This window comes from Lutra lutra, chromosome 13 (genome assembly GCF_902655055.1).
Source record: "Lutra lutra chromosome 13, mLutLut1.2, whole genome shotgun sequence".
NCBI lineage: Eukaryota > Metazoa > Chordata > Mammalia > Carnivora > Mustelidae > Lutra > Lutra lutra.
In genome coordinates this window covers 13,424,351-13,440,505 of record NC_062290.1, presented here as the reverse complement: position 1 = coordinate 13,440,505, position 16,155 = coordinate 13,424,351, and the positions used below count along the sequence as shown (strand labels likewise).

The window sequence follows — 16,155 nt, the reverse complement described above, 5'->3', positions numbered from 1 at the left end:
TCTCTCAGCCTGCCTCTCTACTTGCGATCTCTGTCTGTCAAATAAATAAAACCTTTAAAAAAAAAATCTTTGGAAAGATTTTACCAGCGTACACTCCCACTGTCAGGCTATTAGTGTTTCTTCTGTTTTCATAGACCCCATTCCCAGCCATCTCACTTAATTTTACTCTCCTCTTGCCGTGTCTAAGTACATTTTATCCAGTTTGTGTTCACATTCCTAGAGGTCCTGTTGAGACCTAGATGTTGCTGCAAGCCAGACAGTTGTCTAAGTATATTGATAAGAGAAGTTTGGGGAACATACAGAGGTGGGCGGAATTGTTGTATGTCGTGGTGTGGAACTTCCGTTGTTAGTGGCTCAGTCAATACATAGCAGAAATTTTTTTTTTTTTAAGATTTTATTTATTTACTTGACAGAGAGAGATCACAAGTAGGCAGAGAGGCAGGCAGAGAGAGAGGGGGAAGCAGGCTCCCTGTGAGCAGAGAGCCTGATGTGGGACTCAATCCCAGAACCCTGAGATCATGACCTGAGCTGAAGGCAGAGGCTTAACCCACTGAGCCACCCAGGCGCCCCTGTTTGTTTGTTTTTTAAAATGTATGTATTTATTTGACAGACAGAGATCACAAGTAGGCAGAGAGGCAGACAGAGAGAAGGGGAAGCAGGCTCCCTGCTGAGCAGAGAGCCCGATGCAGGACTCGATCCCAGGACCCCGGGATCATGACCTGAGCCGAAGGCAGAGGCTTTAACCCACTGATCCACCCAGGTGCCCCCACAGCAGAAATTTAAGGCGGAGAAGAGTTACGGCTGAAATTTACAAGTGCTATAGTACTCAAAATGTACAGGCTCAAGTGTGGATTCATTGTTTTATTGTCTCTCCTTTATAGGAATGACTGGATTCGAGTTGGCCTCTGCTATCCATCAAACACAAGTTTTCAGGTTACCTTCGGCTTTTTACAGCGCCATAATGGCTCATTATCCAGAATGGAGGAGTACGAGCCCGTGCACTCGCTGGAAGAGCTGCAGCGGAAGCAGTCGGAGCGGAAATTCTATTTTGACTCCAACACGGGGTAATTGGGCGCAACCAGTGAATGAGAATTATTGCTATTTTTCTTTAATGGTGAAATTACTAGTTCTTCAGCCTAACTAAGAATAGGTTGGGATGGGACGGCTGTTTAGAAACGCAGCTGATGTGGGTAATTCTCTGCTCATCACTATTAGAGGTTTAGAGATGTAGAATGACTCGTAATTACAGTTGGAGCAGGAATCGGATGAAGATGTTTGCCATATACCTATTAAGGCAATTTGGAGAGAGAAATTACCCTGGTCAATAAAGAACCAGTAGGCCCAATTGAAAATTAAAATAATTTTTTTTTTCCTATGGCAACCCTTAAGATGATTATTTACGTGGGCTAGAGTTCATATTTCAGGGAGAGCTCATTTTTTTCTTCCTTTACGGTGATCTCTCAAGTTGACCTTGAGTTTAAAAAAACAACCAACACCAAACCACTGTGTAACCATGGCATGTTTGCTTTCAACTTTCTCTAGGCTGCGTCTTTCCACTTTTTAATTCTAATCCTGTTCACCCGGGGTCCTGTTGGCTTTGTCTGCCTTTATCCAGTTACAGTCTCTCAGCCTTTGGGTTATGGTAGGCTCGATCTCCTGTACTCTTCCAGCAAGTAGCATGCTCCTTCAGCGTCCATCCCTGAAGCCGACATTCCCATCACATATGCCATCGTCTATGTGCCATAAAGATACTCATGTGACTAAGAGCCATTTCTTCGGCAAATTCACTGTCCGCCGAATGAAGGATGTGGGCTTGTAAAGCAAGTCATTAGCAAACTAGAGGTTTAAATGCTGCGATTTCTGTAGTGGGGTTTTCAGGGTGCTTTCTGAGGTCACCCAGAAGCTCAGCCTGGGATGCCCAGTGACATCCCAAGAGGGTGACACTGGGGCTAACTCCTGAGGAATGAGTAGGAGGAGATGGAAAAAGAGAGGGGTCAGGTGTCCCCAGGAGCAGCGTGGAGAGGTGCATGGAGGCATGGAAGAACGCGGCATGGCATGTTTGGGGGAAAGACGAAAGTTCAGAATGGGGAGAAGGGGGTGTGAGGGGCGGTTCCGTCAATTGGCTTGTTAGTTTTTGAAGAAGATGCCCCTCATTTGCCCTCCAGGGCTCCCTCAGCAGCCAGTGTAACCCGTTGAAGTCTTTTCTTATCATAATTGTCGCTGATTTTCAGTTCTTGGTAAGACTTAAGACAACCTACTTGGACTTTTATTCTGCAGATGACAGAACTTCCACAGTCCCTGTTGATTTTCCACAGAAATAAATGGAACACCCCAATTTGTGAGGATGGTCTGGAGATCACAAATGATGAATGATTAACTGGGAAATATTTTTTTTTCCATTCTGGTATTTTTAGAATCCCTCAGCCTTCGAGGTTCTAATTCTTTTTAATTCTATTCATTTTGTTGATTTTTAATTGTATTCATTTTTCAAATTTTTTTAATTTAAAAAAAATTTTTTTAATTGTATGTCAAAAGGCCCAAGCCTAATTAGGTCCTTTTCATTCCTGACAGATGTATGTTAAAAGTGTTGATGTTAGGACAATGGCTGATTTTTACCTTATAACTGCAACTTTTCGTTGTTGACGGACTTCGTATTAAAATATAAATTCATGATCTCCAGTAATCAATCACATTTGATCAGATGCTTTACAGTCTTGACTTCCTTTGGTTCAGAAAGACTAGGTTTGCTGACAGATGTTGGACTGTTGCCTGGAAGTTACTTTTCCTTCCATCTTGGCAGCAGGAGGATAATTCCAAGTGGGCGGGACTGTTCCTTTCCCTTGATTTTGGCCGAAGTACAGACAGAAGGACTTCAGGCCCATCTGCTCTTTGTAAACACCACAGGAATTGATGGGAGACCATAGCAAGCAAGTCACAGTTGCTATTTTTATTTATTTCGAATTTAAGCCTTAAACCGAAATGATTTATAAACCAAAAAAAAAGAAGGCACACTAATTTACGAAATCTTAAACTCAATGTAAGTCTAAAATTTTCCAAGGAAGTTTGAACCAAACCAAAGTCCATCTTCCCAAATTACCTACTGAACTAATTCACTCCAGGAATGAACTTTGGTATGTTTCAGAATGATTGAATCGGGTTATCAAAATATTTCCTGAAAGTGGTGTTGCATTTGACTTAGGGCCCTGGGAGGATAGAAAGGAAGGAGAAACGACTTTATTAGTTTTGTAATTTATTTTCTTTTAAGGAAAAGTTACTTTATTAGAGGAATAGCCTCCTGGGCCACGAGCCAGTGGGAGGAATCTCCGTGAGTTTGTGAGAGGCCGGCTAACATTCCCGTGGACTGGTTTGTGTTCTCAGGTTGCTGTTTTTGTATCTCAAAGCCAAAAGCCACAGGGACGGCCACAGTTACTGTTCATCTCAGGGATGCGAAAGAGTCAAGATCCAGGCAGCGACGGACTCAAAAGATATCAGTAACTGCATGGCCAGAGCGTATCCCCAGTATTCCAGGAAGCCGTCGGCCCTCAAGCGTATGCCTTCCATGCTCACCAGGCTCTGTCAAGACTGCGGGACCCGCCAGGTAGATCAGGGAGAAGAGTGTGCTGTGGGTGGGAGGAAGAACCAAAAGCAGTGTTCTGTTTTGTTTTTTGTTTGTTTCTTTATTTTGGCAATAGGCACGTTTTTCTTGGGAACGTGTGTCTTGCCAAGTTATAAGTACTGCGTGATTTCTCCTGAATTTTGGCCCATTCTAGAATGCGATAAGCCTAAGGAGTAAACTAGTCCAAATTCGTAATAGCAATATCTGATCCCTGAGATACAGCAGTTTACTGGGGATGGCTGTGGACTTTCTGGTCCTCGTTTTCTTCCCCCATCAGATGTGATTCTGTTAAAATATTGCTGTTGGATTTACATGTCAGTGATGTAGAAAAGTACTTTTTCTTTTATTGAGAACTATAAAATTTCTCTTCCAAAAATGCAACTCCTCTATGGGGCACCTGGGTGGCTCAGTCGGTTGAGTGCCTGACTTCTGATTTTGGCTGAGGTCCTGATCTCAGGGCTGTGAGACCCAGCCCCATGTTGGGCTCTGCGCTAAGCATGGAACCTGCTTGAGATTCTCTCCCTCTGCCTCTGCCCTTCCCCAACCAAAATAAATAAATCTTAAAAAAATGGAACTCCTGGGGCGCCTGGGTGGCTCAGCGGGTTAAGCCGCTGCCTTCGGCTCGGGTCATGATCTCAGGGTCCTGGGATCGAGCCCCGCGTCGGGCTCTCTGCTCAGTGGGGAGCCTGCTTCTTCCTCTCTCTCTGCCTGCCTCTCTGCCTACTTGTGATCTCTCTCTGTCAAATAATTAAATAAAATCTTAAAAAAAAAAAAATGGAACTCCTATGAAAATTGCCCCCCCCCAAGGTGGAAAGCTACTGTTAATTTTGAAGCATTTGCTATTACATTTACCTGTAATTAAAATTACAAACTAACTTTGGCTAGAAGCAAAATTCTTCTCCTTCTTAATTACAAGGCCTCCTTCTAGATCTTAAGAACATGTGGCAATGAAAGTAAATCCAAAATAACGAGCTCAGACTGGGCATGGGGTTTTCAGAGGAGGTCAGACCAGCTCCAAGTGAAAAAGAAGTATAGAGTTGATATTGCTCTAATTAATATTTACGTTTTGCACAACAAATATAGGTTATGGAAAATGGTTCTCAAAGTGTGGTCCCAGATCAACCACATCAGCATCACCTGGGAACTTATAAGATATTAGAATTCTTGGTCCCACCCTAGTCCTGCTGAATCAGAAATGTTTTGCATTTCTTTTTGCCTGTGGTGACGGTAAGAGCAGAAAGAGGAACATGGGTTTATTCTTCCTCTTATCATATATGAATATTTTTTCAGTGGCAACTCACTATCCACAGTTTCAATCTTTCATATCCTTGTCCCACTACTATTCTCCACCTCAAATAAAACTAGCCCATCAACCCACCCACCAACCAAGCAGCCAGCCAACCAACTCACCAACCAACCTACCAACCAAGCCACCTACCAACCAACCAGCCAGCCAACCAACTCACCAACCCACCCACCAACAAGCCAGCCACATACATGAAGAAGTTCATATAGATCCTTGCTTGTCCCATGTAATATGTTGACTGTCAAAGTGACATTTTATTTGTTTTTTATTTTATTTTCATTTTTATTTTCTTGGGGGTAGGGTTGGAGGGAGAGGAAGAGAGAGAATCTCAAGCAGACTACCTCCTGAGCACGGAGCCTGACACAGGGCTCAGTCTCACAACCCTTGAGATTATGACCTGAGCCGAAATCAAGAGTCAGATGCTTAACTGACTTAGCTACCCAGGTGCCCCTAAAGTGATATTTTTAGATAATCTTAGTGGGGAAGTAAATTCTTCAGCCTAATTCTCAAGCTGAATTTGTTAAAAGTCCTTCACTACAGAAAAGATTATATAGGGGCACCTGGGTGGCTCAGTGGGTTAAAGCCTCTGCCTTTGGCTCAGGTCATGATGCCAGGGTCCTGGGATTGAGCCCCACGTCCAGCTCTCTGCTCAGTGGGGAGCCTGCTTCCTCCCCTCTGTCTCTGCCTGCCTCTCTGCCTACTTGTGATCTGTCTGTCAAATAAATAAATAAAAATCTTAAAAACAAAGAAAAGATTATATAATTTATTAAAGCAATCACAACATGGTAATTTATAAAAATAATTATCATTGGAAATATCCTAAGCCTATCTAGATGGTTCCATATGTTAATGTTTAGCACTCCTAGTTTTTTTGTGTGTGTGTGCTTAAAACATTGATTAGAATTTATTTTTTATGTTTTATTCTTTTTAAAGACTCGATTTATTTATTTAACACAGAGAGAGATCACAAATAGGCAAAGAGGCAGGCAGAGACAGAGGAGGAAGCAGGCTCCCTGCTGAGCAGAGAGCCCAATGCGGGGCTCTATCCCAGGACCCTGAGATCATGACCTGAGCAGAAGGTAGAGGCTCAACCCACTGAGCCACCCAGGTGCCCCTAGAATTTATTTTTTTAAAAATGTATTGATTACTGACTTGGTGCAATTGCAAAGTACTTGAAGCATTTGGAAACCTCACTTTTACTTGGAAATTTGAAGGAATGAGTTTGTTTTGAATATCAGTATCAAAATCAAATATCAAAAAGAAACACACGTACATGAGGAGTAAGTAGGAAAATTCATGCAGACTTTTGACTCTAAACCTGAGCTTCTTTTTTTTTTTTTTTTTTTAAAGATTTTTATTTATTTATCTGACAGAGATCACAATAGGCAGATGGGCAGGCAGAGAGAGAGGGGGAAGCAGGCTCCCCGCTGAGCAGAGAGCCTGTTGCGGGGTTTGATCCCAGGACCCTGAGATCATGACCTGAGCCAAAGGCAGAGGCTTTAACCCACTGAGCCACCCAGGCACCCCTCTAAACCTGAGCTTCTAAACGTTGAGTATCATGATGATTGTTTGCCCTTGGAATGAGGTTGTCAACACGCATTCATAAGGAATATATACTTGAAGTGCTGAACTGTGTGAGAGTTCGGCCTGCTTTTGATTGAGAGGAAAGCTTTTAGGGAGGAGGCGCAATGTGGGATTTGGAAGCTGGAAGTGATTTCAAGGAGTGGAGGGAAACAAGGAAGGGCATTCTGGGGGAGGGAACAGCATCTGCAAAGGCAAAGTGGCGGGAAAGGAGATAAAGCACTTGTGGGAAAGCGAGGTTGCTCTGGTGCCTGCAGAAGGCGATAGAACAGTGGGATTAGGGGCCTGGATGTACTGGGTAGCTGGATTTATAGGACACAGTGCAAGTCAGGTCAGGAAGTTAGCTTGGTGATGCACCACTGGCTGAAAGGTTTTGAAGTATAATTCTTGTCACCTTTACTTTTCTTAGTTCTGGAGTGACTGAGTCTCAGTTTAAGATAACTGGTCTGAAAAGGACAAAGATCTAAGTGTGAAACACATTTATGTAGTCACTTGCAGAATTCATTTCCTGAACAAGATTTCAATTATTTGAGACTGGGATTATTCCAGAAAATGAGGAATATATACACTTCTTGAATTAAATCCGGATCCAAAGATGGAATTCCAGGCCATTCAGTCTGTACAAAAAGTTCACTGGGGGGAAAACCCCCCAGCACCATTGGGTTTCATATAATTGAGTTGATTTTGAGGCCCTTTTGAAGGAAGATGTGGTTGACAGATATACGGAATTTCTTCCCTGTTTAGGTGGTGTTTACCAGTGATCCTCATAAAAGCTACCTCCCCGTGCAGTTCCAGTCACCCAGTAAAGCAGAGACTCAGCGTGGAGACCTGACTATTATCTCTGTAAGTACGGTTGGCACATACCCTGCCTCAGCTTCTCACTGTTGTGTTTTGTCTGGTGACATGAATTCTCTGTGGCAACAGTCACTGGGTGGCAAGCAATGTGATCGAGCTACAAATACCTCCTAAACGTTTGCATTTTTACACAAATTAAAAGTATCAAGTCTTTTTTCTCTCTAGATTGTGTTTATTGATGACTTCGAGTGAATGTTAACATTGGTTCGCGAAGTGTTAGTCCTCTCTTCTAGGTGGGTTTATGAAAGTGTAGGCCTGAGCTTCATTGGCAACATGTAGAATTTGGGCGAAGAGCCCAGCTAGCCAGGGGTGACCTGCTCTTGGCATGAAGTCTGTTCCAAATCAGGTTGACCTGAGTGCCACTGTCTAAGGAGCTCTCTGTATGGCAGGTATCTAGCCACCTAACTGATATCTAGCTGGGCCTGGTCCCAGTCTCATGTGGTCTCTTTATTTATTTATTTATAAATTTAATTTTAATTTTAATTTTTTAAAAGATTTTATTTATGTATTTAAGAGTCGGGGGGAGAGCACAAGCAGGAGGAGTGACAGAGGGTGAGAGGGAGAAGCAGGGAGCCTGATGCGGGACTCATCCCAGGACTCTGGGATCATGACCTGAGCTGAAGGCAGGATTAACCCACTGAGCCACCCAGGAGCCCCTCACGTGGTCTCTCTAAAGAGCTCATTTTTTCTCTTTTTTGTAACTGAGGTATAGCTGACCTACAATATTACATTAGTTTCAGGTGTTCCACTTAGCGATTTGACATCTTTGTACGTTATGAAATGCTGACTGTGGTAAGTGTAGTTACCACCTGTCACCATACAAAGTTACTACAATATTATTTACTCTATTCCCTATGCTGTACTTTTCCTTCCTGTGACTTACACATTTTATAACTGGAAAAGTCTTTACCTCTTTTTTTTTTTAAGATTTTATTTATTTATTTGACAGAGGGAGAGAGATCACAAGTAGGTAGAGAGGCATGCAGAGAGAGAGAGGAGGAAGCAGGGTCCCCGCTGAGCAGAGAGCCCGATGTGGGGCTCGATCCCAGGACCCTGGAATCATGACCTAAGCTGAAGGCAGAGGCTTAACCCACTGAGCCACCCAGGTGTCCCCATGATGTAGGTTTTTTCTGGCATAAAACTTGTTAGCTTAGCATCTCAGGGCAGTCCTCGGCGTGGAGAAGCTGACCCCAGCCTTGTTGGTGTGGCAATCCATTGCAGAAGGGAAGCGAGTGGGTGCTAAGTCTCTCTGCTCTACTAACGTCACTAAACACTTCGAGAAGATAATGTTTGGCTCGCCCAAAAAATCTCAGGCAGGCTCTGCTCCAGCGTCTGAAGACACATTTTAAAACTGCTTTGCTGCACACTGGGTGCTCAGGACCCCAGAAAAGTCCCACAACATTGTGTTCTGTCATATTTACCTCCAGTGGTTTACCCAAGCATTGCCTGAGGTCTTTGCTAGGACATGGTGTTGCTTTCATCTTTATGGAAACTTTTGGGATTTCTTTAAGCAATAGGTTTTTAGGGGGTTCTTTTCAAGAGGACAGTTTAAGTGTGTAGAGGATCATTATGTATTTTTTCTCAAATGTATCTCAGTTTTACGTATTCAGATTTTTAAAAATAAGAGAATCATTTCCCATCTTCCCAAGTATGAAGTGGTACTTGACTCAAGAATTTTCAGAATTGTTCCCTGGATTAGAACAATATAAACGTATAGACAACGAAGTCATTTGACTCCTGTGAGACAAGTAGTGATTAGAAATAAAATTTAGGGGCACCAGGGTGGCTCAGTCAGTTGGGCGTCTGACTTTGGCTCGGGCCCATGATCTGGGGGTTCTGGGATCGAGTCCCGTGTTGGGCTCTGTGCTTAGTGCAGAATCTGCTTATCTTTCTGCCTGCCCCCCCACCTCGCTCTTTCTCTCAAATGAATAAATTCTTAAAAAAAATAAATAAAATTTAAGTGCTATTTCCCCAAACATGAACAAGTGTTGTTAGCTTTTAGCATAGTTTATAATTTTACACATTTTTCCCCAAGAAAAACCTTTTCTTTTCTTTTTAGTTTTTATTTCTTTAAGTAATCTCTATATTAGTGCAGGGCTTAAACTCAGGACCCCAAGATCAAAAGCCCCACACTCCTGACTGAGCCAGCCAGGTGCCCCAATTTTACTTATCTAAAATAAAACAGTGCCTATGGCTTAAATTAGTGTTCAGTCACTTTTTAGTCCAGCGAGTTTTTTTCCCTTTTTTTTCTGGCTGACGAGTTAATGATACTTGGATGTGTCTGGAGTTCCTTTTTCTTGAAGAGGTCTCAAATCACTAATTTAATTTAGAGAGGACTACTGGAAATTTCAGCTCACAATAAATTATGAACAAAATTTATTAATACCTTGTGGCTTACATCCTCGTGAAATTACCACATTTCATTTTTATTTTAAGGGAGAGCTATGGGTGGAACAAAGGAGATGAGGCCATCTGGCTCCTTCAGTATTCCAAACCTAAACTCTAATGGGGGGTTTCTGTGTCGGGGAAGGCATGATATTTTTTTCTGAACCAGTGTGACAGTAAGTGAGCGGCAGGAACGGTGGTACTGAGGCTGACACCTGATCGCCGAGTGTGAGAGCTTTGACCCCAGTGGGAGAGTGGGATAGGCATGGAGTCCTCACACCTGCAGTGAAGTCATACTACTCAGCTGAGTGGGGACTGCCATGCTTTGCTCAGAGATTTCAATCCAACCAGTAAAGACCCATCAAAGGCACAGTCTGTGAGAACACTGGCAGGGTTTCAGATGTTGGTAGAGAAAGAGTCACTGAGTTATGCAGTTTGAATCCTGGAAATAGAATTTGATTCATGGGTTTAGAAGACCGAGGGAAAGGCTAGAAAGATTCATCTTAGAGATAGGAACGTGGTGATGACAGCAGATGTTTCTCTGTTCCCAGGTCAACGGCACCGACTTTACCATCCAGAACGCAGGTGTCCTCCTCCTTATTGTGGATGCCTGTAGCGTTCCCTTCCGGTTAATGGAAAAAAAGATTTTCTCTCCTGCTGATGTCAGTCGCATGGAAGAGTATTTGAGAACAGGCATCCCTCCAAGGTAGGTGACGCTTGTTCTGCAAGAGGGGATGGACCATCGCAACAGGTGACACCTGGTTAACTCTGAGCTTTGGTTTGTCTTTCCACCCTTTTGTGGTGTGGGTTTTAGGGCTGTTGAAAGGCGGTCATTTCTTCCTCGTCTCAGATTGGCGCCCATGGTCTAAGCTGCATAGCATTGCTGGGTGAAAGCCCAGGTGTGAGCGGAGTTTGCAAATGGTGTGAAGGCTCTTCACGTGGGAATTGTTCAATATTTTGAAATACTAAACAGTATTTTCCCACTTTTTAGTATTTGGTCAATTATATTGCACCTAACTTACTCAGAAGGTTCATTTCCAGTTTAAAGCAATTTTATAGACAATTTGACCTTCGTGGCCATCCATCGTACTGATAAGCCCTCAGATGGCATTGTGCTGTGAATTCCCCACCTAGCTCAGGTGGAAGTGACTGGAAAGGAGTCAATTCAGTTTTAAGTGGACCAGTATCTGGTCTCTCTTTTAAAAGCCCTGGCCTGATGGGTTTTGTTTTGTTGGTCTCTGAAGAAGAATGCACCTGAGCAAAACCTTTCTTTTCGGGGGGATGGTTAGACCCTGCCTAGAGGCAAGGGGATGAATTCAGGCTCCTCTCTGCTGCCTGGCTGTGCGGCAGACACTAACTTACATGCAGACCTTTGTTCAGTGAGGCAGCTAAGGGAAGCATAAGCATCCTGGGGAGTAAGGTCCTGTCTGGTTTTTGAATGCATCTTCTATCATCTGATGACTTACGCTCTTTACATATGACAGGACCAAAAAAGTTTTGTTTTTTTTTTTTTAAAGATTTTATTTATTCATTTGACAGGCAGAGAGAGAGTGGGGGGGGGTGGGAAGCAGGCTCCCCGCTGAGCAGAGAGCCTGATGCGGGGCGCGATCCCAGGACCTTGGGTTCATGACCGAAGGCAGAGGCCCTAACCCACTGAACCACCCAGGCACCCTAACGGGACCAAATTACAAATAAAGTCACTGGATTATTTGAATGTAATATTCAGTGTGCTTAATATTACAGCTCTACTTTCTGCTTTGAGGTACTTCTAGGGAATTCCTTTCGAAGGCCTCAATTTTCTTTAAGGATTTAAAGATTTTTGCTGATGGTGGGTATGTTCACCTAAACCCCTCCAGGGCATACTGCTCACCAAAAACTTTTAGGATAACTCGGCAGTCCTGTAAGGTACCCTATAGATTTAAGAGTTAAAACCAACTCATTAAAAAGTCACTAGGTTGTTTCTGGAAAGGGTACTGAAGGAAGGCTCTTAAGATGTGGGTAGCTCTCTGTTTCTTCATCTAGGCTGGTTACGTAAGTACATCATGTGCAGAAATTCAAAATGCTATACACTTAATGATACTTTTCTGTATGTATATTGTATCTTTTTTTCCCCCTTACGATTTTATTTATTTATTTATTTGAGAGAGAGAGAGAGAGTGTAAGCGTAGAGGGAAAGAGAGAAGCAGACTCCTCACTGAGCAAGAAGCCCAACATATGGTCTAGATCCCTGCACCCTGGGATCTCGACCTGAGCCTAGGTAGACGCTTAACTGACTGAGCCACCCAGGAGGTCCTGTATGTTGTATCTTAACAAAGTCTTCAGAAGTTATGGAGCAGCTACCAGTGTCTTCTAGAGAACTAGGCACACATGGGGGTTTGCGGGTCCCTGGGGATCTGTAAGTGATCTCATGGGACGAACCTGAAGAAGAGGGTCAGGCCTGTAGGTTTGCTGTGGTCGGACCTCTGTCTTGATGCTGAGTGGTCTCCCCTGCTTTAGGATGACGTCAACATATCAAGACCCACATTAAGAAAATGAATACTGGGGGCGCCTGGGTGGCTCAGTGGGTTAAAGCCTCTGTCTTCAGCTCAGGTCATGATTCCAGGGTCCTGGGATCGAGCCCCACATCAGGCTCTCTGCTCCACGGGGAGACTGCTTCCTCCTCTCTCTCTGCCTGCCTCTCTGCCTGCTTGTGATCTCTGTCAAATAAATAAATAAAATCTAAAAAAAAAAAAAAAAAAGAATACTAATGGTTATATAAAAGTTGAAGAAAAGAATAGTGGAAGAGTAACTGTGGGACAATAATAAAATATTTGTAAACAACTTAAAATAATGCAAGGGGCCTGTTTTATAACATATTAAAATAAATCATGAGGCCATAGTAATTAAGCCCATGTGACACTGGCAGAGATGAGAGAGAGAGATCAGGAGAAGAGAAAATCTGCAAACGGATTTAAGTATATGTGTTGATAATGCTACATGATAAACAGGGAATTTAAACCAAACCATGGGGCACAGACTTTATTTCTTTTTAGAACTGGCGTTTATTCATTTATTTTATAAATAGATAATAGGATGTGAACAGTTAGAGCATCTGAAACAAAATTAGCTTCCCTTATTAATATAAAAATTGAGTTGAGTCCCAGTTCACTCACTGGGTTAACTGACCTCAATGACCTTGGCTTTCCCAACACTTGGAGACACCTTACAGGAGCAGTGTGGGTCCTGGGTGGATTCTGGGGGTGGCATGGAGCCTGAACTTGGAACAGCAGGGATGTGAAAAGCATCTGGGTTTTGTTTTGTTGTTTTGTTTCCTGTTTGTTTTTAGCTCTGCTTTTATCTAGTATTTCTCTGCTGTAGTCAGTTCAGAAAGGCACTCAATTAATACATGCTGATTTTTTGAAATTCCCTCCAATTTTCTGACTTTTATGTACAGGTCAATTGTTCTGTTGAGCACAAGAGGAGAAATAAAGCATTTAAATATTTCCGATTCATTAGTACCTCTGGGATTAGCCAAACCAGCTCATCTTTATAACAAAGGTTTGTATTCGTATTTTTCCTTAAAGTTCTTATGAGTCCAGCCATAGAACTTTCTTCAGGTGGGATAAGCTACGAGAGCTTAGTTTGCTGGAGTGGGTATCAGTAAGATAATTTTTAAATAAGGAGACATTGGAGGAAGTGTTTGGGGATGTGGTTTGTTATTTGGGGCAAGAGGTGGGTGGTCAGAGTTCATCGGCTGACGCAAGGAAGTGTAGCTTTTCTGTTTCATAGCCGTCTTTGTTTTGCTCACCTCCGGCTCACCTCCTGCATGGTCTTGCCTGGAACGATTAGATGGACAGATGGTGCATTTTCTTTCTTTCTTTTTTTTTTTTTTTTTTTTTTTAAGGGAGTACCATATTTTTGGGATTCAGCGGAAACTTTAAACCATCCTGGGCTAAGCTGTTTACCAGTCCTGCTGGCCAGGGCCTCGGGCTGCTCGAACAGTTCCTACCTTTGCAGCTGGATGAATATGGTTGTCCTCGAGCCAGCGTCGTCCGCCGGAGGGATCTGGAGCTGTTCATGCAGACTGCAAAAGCACATTAGGGACTCACTGTAACTTAAGTGCTGGGGGAAGAAAAAAAAAATGTGAACTAACTTATTTAATTTATGGCATTTAAAAAATGACACTGTTAACCCAATGGAACCATTTTCCTGTCTGATACAGAGAGGGGACGAAAGGATTTAAAATGATGGCTTGAATACCAGCTCGCGCACCTTCTAGTTGTACAGAGTGTTGAATTTATTTGGGTTGGTTAGGCTGGTGTATTCGGAGAGCATTTCTCCTGCCCCTCACCCGCCACTTCATGTGTCTTAGTGACTGTAAGCAGCTTCACCTTCTGTGTGACAGGATGCCGTGGGGGGGGAGGTGGGGACCTTGAGGGTCGGCCCGAGTCCTTGATCGGACCAGCTTTTGTAGCACCTAGGACACTTGTAGTCTGATGCCCAGTTGTGTCATTGGCTTTGGGTCAGCGGTTGACTTGGGTGGCGGACGTGTTCCACGAGGCCCCGGGCGCTGGATCGGGGCCCGCAGCCTTTGCAGATTGTATAGGATACTTGATGACAAGAGTATCCTATACTCTGTCTTACTTAAGTGGCAACTCAGGCCCAGCTCATGTCCCCCTTTTTTTTGCCTGGGGCATGTGCTATTTTTATCCATTTGTACATTGATTCCTTCTAAGGGTTGAACTTTCAGATGGAAAGCATACTGGGATGAAAGGGCTTTAGGGATTGGACATCCCTTTAAACTTGCACCTCTGGGGCAAAAAATTTGATCAGCACCGCCGAGGTCTGAAGTTGCTGGGACCATATTTGCAGCTTTAGTCCTTAGCCTGTTTCAACTGTATATTTGTGTTTAACATGCAGAGCTGAGCTGAATATTTACATTTTTTTAAAAAGAAGAAGGCCGTGTTCCTGAACTGTACATGTGGGTCATTTCAAGGCACAAGGGAAGTCTGTTCTCGGGGTTGCTCCTGTACCCGGGTTTTATTGTTGTTTTTGTGTGATTTTTTTTTTTTTTTTAAGGCTTTTCTGCTCACCATCCTGCCAGGAAAATTATAGAAAGCTCAATGATACCCCAAAATATTGTACTCAGGGGGAGGAAAAAGGAAGAGCCTTTGAAGGGCCAGAATCATGGAGGGGGGATATTTAGTAACAATACTCTGCAGAGCGTTAGAGGAATTGGTCACTCTTAATTAATTAAATTGTTAGAGCCGGTTAAAAAAAGAAAGTGCCGCCATGTGCGATTTCCCTTCCCCATGGGTGCATGCGTGTCCAGCCCGTGAGACTTGGATGTAGCAGAGAGATTAACTTCAGAGCCAGAGAGGACACCACACTGAGGGGTGAGAAGGATCAGAAAAACGCCTTTGCCTTTTCCCAAACCTGCAGTACAAGGAAGGTATGACAGACATGGCCATGGCGAGAGGGTAGGAAGTGAGTTCAGGCTGACTTGGCAGTGAACATGGACAGATTCACTCTCCTGCATCAAGAGCAAAGGCTGAGTGAGGGTCTGTCCCTCGGTGTCCCGGACAGGCTGCAGAGCAGGTCTGAAACTTCTGTTACTTTACAAAATATGCTACCTCAAAATGCTACCGATAAACCGTTCTCTTAAGTGCTCTTGCTAAGGGCATGTGTCTTAAAGTTGAGGGTTGTTGCTGTTGTTTTCTTTTGTATATTGATGAACAAGATCTTACCTATTAAATATATTATTGGATCATGGTTCCTGAAGGTGATTCAAGTTTGTGTGTGTGTGTGTGTGTTTTATATGAGTTAAATATCTTCGATGTGTGTTTTTTAGAGTTTGGTTCTTTAAAGATTTGGAGAGGCTATGTAAGTTCTGAGGCACTCAGTGTTTCTGATTTGTATGCTAATTGTCAGGGCCTAAGTTAAATAAATAAAAATATGTGTGCATGTATTTTTTATATATGCGTGTGACTCAGTCAATTGATCAGCCGTTTTTCATTCCAGCTTCCAGCCGTGGAGATGTTCTTGGCAGGGATGAGGAAGGAAAACTTTCCTCCAGGGAGATTGGGAAACACTAAGCTTCAGAAGGGCAAGGACCCTCTTCTGTAGTGCAGACCTTGACCACCGAGCCTGAGCAGTGGAATTGCCTGGGAGCTTTAAAAAACAAACAAACAAAAAACCAAGGCCTGGGACCCACCCCCCACCCTAACACTCAGATTTAATTAGGGTGGGATGCAGCTTGGGTATTGGAATTTTTTTAAAGCTCCCTGGGTGATTCCAGAACACAGCCAGGTTTAAAACCCATTGCACCCATATAAGAGGTCCACTGTTTAACTCGAGTCTGTAATTTTTTGTGACTCGAGCAAAATCACGTGTATCTATTATTTTTACATTCCCGAACTCCCAACCCTAAACA

The 16,155-nt window shown here is 43.3% G+C and overlaps 1 protein-coding gene across 1 annotated transcript in view; it reads left to right on the top strand.

The window, feature by feature from the left end:
* The window catches only part of CEMIP2 (cell migration inducing hyaluronidase 2), an 84,997-nt gene extending 69,300 nt beyond the window's left edge, over positions 1–15,697 (top strand). Inside the window, 6 exon segments of the mRNA XM_047699331.1 lie at positions 882–1,064; positions 3,379–3,598; positions 7,248–7,346; positions 10,295–10,449; positions 13,177–13,280; positions 13,627–15,697. Coding sequence (XP_047555287.1) covers positions 882–1,064; positions 3,379–3,598; positions 7,248–7,346; positions 10,295–10,449; positions 13,177–13,280; positions 13,627–13,823 — 958 coding nt within the window. The 3' untranslated portion in view covers positions 13,824–15,697.
* The last annotated feature ends 458 nt before the right edge of the window (positions 15,698–16,155 follow it).